Genomic DNA, 6,000 nt, shown 5'->3' on the forward strand with positions numbered 1-6,000 from the left:
TTCGGTAGGTAGGTAGGTAGGTAGGTAGGTAGGTAGGTAGGTAGGTAGGTAGGTAGGTAGGTAGGTAGGTAGGTAGCAGTAGTATCCAGGTTGGTGTCGTACCTCTCGACTCAGCTCGTTCCTCTCCCTGGTCTGGACCTCGTGAGTCATCTCCAGCGGCTCCAGTCTCTTCCTCAACTCTCTCACCTCACACTCAAACGCATCGCGCTCACTGGAAAGGAAGGATCGACGTTTACTTTCTAAAATGTCAAAACATACAAATACATTTTTTTTAAAGTGAAATAGTCAATTTTGTAAATCCTTCTCCAGACATTTGATCTGACAGGGACACTCGATGAAAACAGAGGATCTCTCTCTCACACTCTCTCTCACACTCACTCTCTCGCACCCTCACTCTCTCTCTCACACACTCTCTCTCTCTCACACACTCTCTCTCTCACACACTCTCTCTCTCACACACTCTCTCTCTCACACACTCTCTCTCTCACACACTCTCTCTCTCACACACTCTCTCACCGTTTGATGTTAGAGTAGTTGTCCCGCTTGAAGTCTCCCTCCTGGATGAGCCGTTTAGTGTCAGCCAGCTCCAGAGTTAGTCTCTGGTTCCTGATCTCCAGCTCTGACCTCGCCCTGCGCTCCTCCTCGTAACTCTACACCACGGGAGGAGGGTTACAATACAAACACATGGAAGATACTGTTCTATGACAAAACAACAAGCCCCCCCCTCTCTTAAAAACTGGCGTAGCTGCAGAACCAAACCAGCCAGCAGTAACCGCGCCTGAGACGTGAACACTTGCGTTAGCTCCCTGTGATTTAGCCTTGTGCTCAGCGGGCTAACACAGTCTCCTGTGATTCACAGGTCCAGGACAGTACCTCCATGAAGGGTCTGATCTGTCCTCTCTCTGATCTGTCCTCTCTCTGATCTGTCCTCTCTCTGTCTGTACCTCCACGAAGGCTCTGATCTGTCCTCTCTCTGATCTGTCCTCTCTCTGATCTGTCCTCTCTCTGATCTGTCCTCTATCTGATCTGTCCTCTCTGTCTGTACCTCCATGAAGGCTCTGATCTGTCCTCTCTCTGACCTGTCCTCTCTCTGATCTGTCCTCTCTCTGATCTGTCCTCTCTCTGATCTGTACCTCTATGAAGGCTCTGATCTGTCCTCTCTCTGATCTGTCCTCTCTCTGATCTGTCCTCTCTCTGATCTGTCCTCTCTCTGATCTGTCCTCTCTCTGATCTGTCCTCTCTCTGATCTGTCCTCTCTCTGTCTGTACCTCCATGAAGGCTCTGATCTGTCCTCTCTCTGTCTGTACCTCCATGAAGGCTCTGATCTGTCCTCTCTCTGATCTGTCCTCTCTCTGTCTGTACCTCCATGAAGGCTCTGATCTGTCCTCTGTCCTCTGTGTGTGTGTGTGTGTGTGTGTGTGTGTGTGTGTGTGTGTGTGTGTGTGTGTGTGTGTGTGGGTGTGTGTGCGTACACACCTTCATAAGGGCATTGATCTGAGTCCTGTGTGTCTCCAGGTCGTCTGTCAGACTGTTCCTCTTGACATGAAGCTCAGAGAGCTGGGCTTTGAGAGGACTCACCACCTCATAGAAACACACCTGGAAGAACAACACACAGCATTAACATAGCATTAACACAACACACTGCATTAACACAACACACTGCATTAACACCACACACAGCATTAACACAACACACTGCATTAACACAACACACTGCATTAACACAACACACTGCATTAACACTGCATTAGCACCACACACTGCATTAACACTGCATTAGCACCACACACTGTATTAACACAACACACTGCATTAACACAACACACTGCATTAACACCACACACTGCATTAACACTGCATTAGCACCACACACTGCATTAGCACCACACACTGCATTAACACGACACACTGCATTAACACACCACACTGCATTAACACAACACACTGCATTAACACCACACACTGCATTAACACACTGCATAAACACAACACACTGCATTAACACACTGCATTAACACCACACACTGCATTAACACCACACACTGCATTAACACACTGCATAAACACAACACACTGCATTAACACACTGCATTAACACCACACACTGCATTAACACCACACACTGCATTAACACACTGCATTAACACAACACACTGCATTAACACCACACACTGCATTAACACCACACACTGCATTAACCCACTGCATTAACACAACACACTGCATTAACACCACACACTGCATTAACACAACACACTGCATTAACACCACACACTGCATTAACACCACACACTGCATTAACACACTGCATTAACACAACACACTGCATTAACACACTGCATTAAGACCACACACTGCATTAACACACTGCATTAACACCACACACTGCATTAACACACTGCATTAACACACTGCATTAACACCACACACTGCATTAACACCACACACTGCATTAACACACTGCATTAACACTGCGTTAACACAACACACTGCATTAACACCACACACTGCATTGACACACTGCATTAACACACTGCATTAACCCGATCTGTCCCCAGTTCTCACCGCTACGTATTCAGTGATAGACAGTCTCTCCTCGGGGATATCTCGGAGCTCCTTGTATTTGTCCTCAGTGAGCTCCAGGTCCCTGAAGCTGCGTCGCAGGTCTCCTGCCTTGTCACACAGCTGTCTGTTGGTCTCCTCCAGCTGTTTCTGTCTCAGTAGGATCACATCCATCTCCTGCTTCCTCAGAGCCTGCTGCTTCCTACAGGACAGACAGAGAACTAACACTGACTCGAGGCAAATATCAAGGAGAGCTTCCTTTCCATGCCTGCTCAGAGGAACATCTTCCAATCCTGTAGAGTCTGGGTTCAGCAAGGTGATCGTGTGTTGACCTCTACGACTGATCAGAGAGACTCTGTATCAGACATATTATTATGGCTAAAGGTAAGTCAAGGCCTCAGCTCTGTTCCTACCTCCTCTCATCCTGGGTGAGTTGGAGCTGTCCAGTCTCAGAGCCAGGACTTGTTAGTCAAGGTCTCAGATCTATTCCTACCTGCTCTCATCCTGGGTGAGTTGTAGCTGGCTGTCCAGTCTCAGAGCCAGGACTTATTAGTTAAGGTCTCAGCTCTGTTCCTACCTCCTCTCATCCTGGGTGAGTTGTAGCTGTCCAGTCTCAGAGCCAGGACCTGTTAGTCAAGGTCTCAGCTCTGTTCCTACCTCCTCTCATCCTGGGTGAGTTGTAGCTGTCCAGTCTCAGAGCCAGGACTTGTTAGTCAAGGTCTCAGCTCTGTTCCTACCTGCTCTCATCCTGGGTGAGTTGGAGCTGTCCAGTCTCAGAGCCAGGACCTGTTAGTCAAGGTCTCAGCTCTGTTCCTACCTCCTCTCATCCTGGGTGAGTTGGAGCTGTCCAGTCTCAGAGCCAGGACTTGTTAGTCAAGGTCTCAGATCTATTCCTACCTGCTCTCATCCTGGGTGAGTTGTAGCTGGCTGTCCAGTCTCAGAGCCAGGACTTGTTTCTGGTGCAGGGCAACATTCAGCCTCTCCTCCAGCTCCTCCGTCTAGGGAAGAGAGCACAGAACAAGTAGTGTGATACATCAGCGTGTCCCGAATGGCCCTTTATTATCTTCCCTATTATAGTGCACTACTTCAGCCGGACAGGACAAACACCATTCTGGTGATATCTGGTATATAACCTGAATAAATCTAAAATGGCAGCATGTTTTTGGCCTCCTTTAGCAGTTTCTACCTGATTAACTACAATACCATGTGAAATTCATGTTGAAAGGACAGGTTGTGGTTGGAGCTAAAAGAGTAGGACAAAAAAAACAACAAGATAACTAATTGGAAATTATCCTGGGTCTGTAAAATGTATATAGGTTCACAACTTCTGTGAAACAACACAGTTAAAAAAATATACGGCAAATAGAAATCCAAACTGGACGGTGTTCAGGAGATAGATGGGAGGGGTTGAGTGGAGCTGAAGGATGGAACTGGATGGAGCTGAAGGATGGGACTGGATGGAGCTGAAGGATGGGACTGGATGGAGCTGAAGGATGGGACTGGATGGAGCTGAAGGATGGGACTGGATGGAGCTGAAGGATGGGACTGGATGGAGCTGAAGGATGGGACTGGATGGAGCTGGAGGATGGAACTGGATGGAGCTGAAGGATGGGACTGGATGGTGGTCAGAGATAGATGGGAGGGGTTGAGGGGAGCTGAAGGATGGGACTGGATGGTGGTCAGAGATAGATGGGAGGGGGGAAGAAAAGGCAGCCAACAAGTACTCAGCAAGACTGTTGGAAAAATAATTCCAGGTGAAGCTGGTTGAGAGAATGCCAAGAGTGTGCAAAGCTGTCATCAAGGAAAAGGGTGGCTACTTTGAAGAATCTAAAATATATTTTGATTTGTTTTTAACACTATGAGTAAATGTTTTTTTTAACTTTAGCTGACATGGGGCTAGTTGATCTGGACATTTCTGACAAGTTATAAATATCTCTCTATGGTCTGTAATGACAAGTTATAAATATCTCTCTATGGTCTGTAATGACAAGTTATAAATATCTCTCTATGGTCTGTAATGTAATGACAAGTTATAAATATCTCTCTATGGTCTGTAATGTAATGACAAGTTATAAATATCTCTCTATGGTCTGTAATGTAATGACAAGTTATAAATATCTCTCTATGGTCTGTAATGACTGACAAGTTATAAATATCTCTCTATGGTCTGTAATGACGGACATGACAAGAGGACCTGATGATGCACTACCCAATTTAGACATGTCACCTTGTGCATTCTACTATTACAACTGTCAAGAGTAAATTTAAAGCAGGACAGATGGGTTTTTTTATGTCACATTCTTCATAGACAACAAGTGTAGAGTAACAGTGAAATGCTTACTTACAGGTCATTTCCCAAACAATGCAGAGTTAAAGATAACATAAATAAGATCCTAGCTAATTAACTTACCTTTGTCAAGTGGTCCACTTTCATGTTATCTATGATGAGATTTTTCTGCGACATCTCTATTTTCAACAGCTGAAGGTTGTGCAGGAGCTCCTTCCTCTCGATGAGCTGTCGGGTGACTTTCTGGGTCCCGGTGCGGTCTCGTTCGTCTGAAGACGAGATGTCTTCCGTGGGCACCGTGGTCTCCAGACTCAACTCTTCCGACTCCTCTAGCGAGCTGGAGATGTTCACCGATGGGTTTTTCTGCTTCTTCGGAGGCATTTTGATGCTAGAGTTTTTTTTTTAAACGTTCACTACTTGTTTGACAAAAGCGAGGTAGCTATCTGCTTTTGTCAGCTAACTACTAGCATATAACTTTAGTATTACCGAAGATTTAAGAAGGATTAGCAAACTCAAGAGTTCAAGGACATTAAGGTGTTAGTTAGCTAGTTACATGATTGTACTAGCTAGCTAACGACGTCGACTGTTGCACGACATATTAACTGGTAACTAGCTCTTTGTCTGTGGTTACATTAACCGTTAGCTAGTGTACAGTACTAGTAGTTACCTAGTTATAGTTAGCTAACGTCGAACTGTTGGAAAAGTTCACTGTTCAACAGGTAGCTTCCTAGCTAGCTGGCTAATTCCGTAACAAATTATTCGTTTTTTGTCATATCCATAAATTAAATTGTTTTTTAGCATTTACTACTACTTATATTCGCGAAAACAACCCTAAATGTTTTGGTGGTCGCTGTTTTCCTAATTTCAACGGTCCCGCTCCGAGCCGCATAGCAACCACCACTAGCGGATCACAACAAACAAACGGAAGTGACATCGAAGGCACGTAGATTGTTTGCAACCACATAAAATGTCCGCCGGAAACAGCAACATTTAATAATAATTTATTCACCTGTTATAGCACTATTCATTACATAAAGAATCTCAAAGCGCTTTAAAGAAACAAAACAAGACATTAATGAGATTGACAGTTAATAGAAAATTCATGGCTTGAGTGGTCATCTGAGGGAGGTGGTCAAGCGGGGAGAGAAAGT

At 45.2% G+C, this 6,000-nt stretch overlaps 1 protein-coding gene across 2 annotated transcripts in view; it reads right to left on the reverse strand.

Annotated features, from left to right (window-relative positions):
* Positions 1-5,780, reverse strand: part of pibf1 (progesterone immunomodulatory binding factor 1) — a 78,135-nt gene extending 72,355 nt beyond the window's left edge. For both annotated transcript variants that reach the window (XM_029743233.1, XM_029743232.1), the window contains exons 1-6: positions 4,973-5,780; positions 3,460-3,560; positions 2,566-2,764; positions 1,477-1,596; positions 517-650; positions 103-211 (exon numbers count right to left, since the gene is read on the reverse strand). In XM_029743233.1, the coding sequence (XP_029599093.1) occupies positions 103-211; positions 517-650; positions 1,477-1,596; positions 2,566-2,764; positions 3,460-3,560; positions 4,973-5,230 (921 nt within the window). In that variant the 5' untranslated portion in view covers positions 5,231-5,780. The remainder of the gene's footprint in view (positions 1-102; positions 212-516; positions 651-1,476; positions 1,597-2,565; positions 2,765-3,459; positions 3,561-4,972) is intronic.
* Positions 5,781-6,000: the final 220 nt, after the last annotated feature.

The sequence above is a fragment of the Salmo trutta genome, unplaced genomic scaffold (genome assembly GCF_901001165.1).
Source record: "Salmo trutta unplaced genomic scaffold, fSalTru1.1, whole genome shotgun sequence".
In the NCBI taxonomy this organism is placed as follows: Eukaryota; Metazoa; Chordata; class Actinopteri; order Salmoniformes; family Salmonidae; genus Salmo; species Salmo trutta.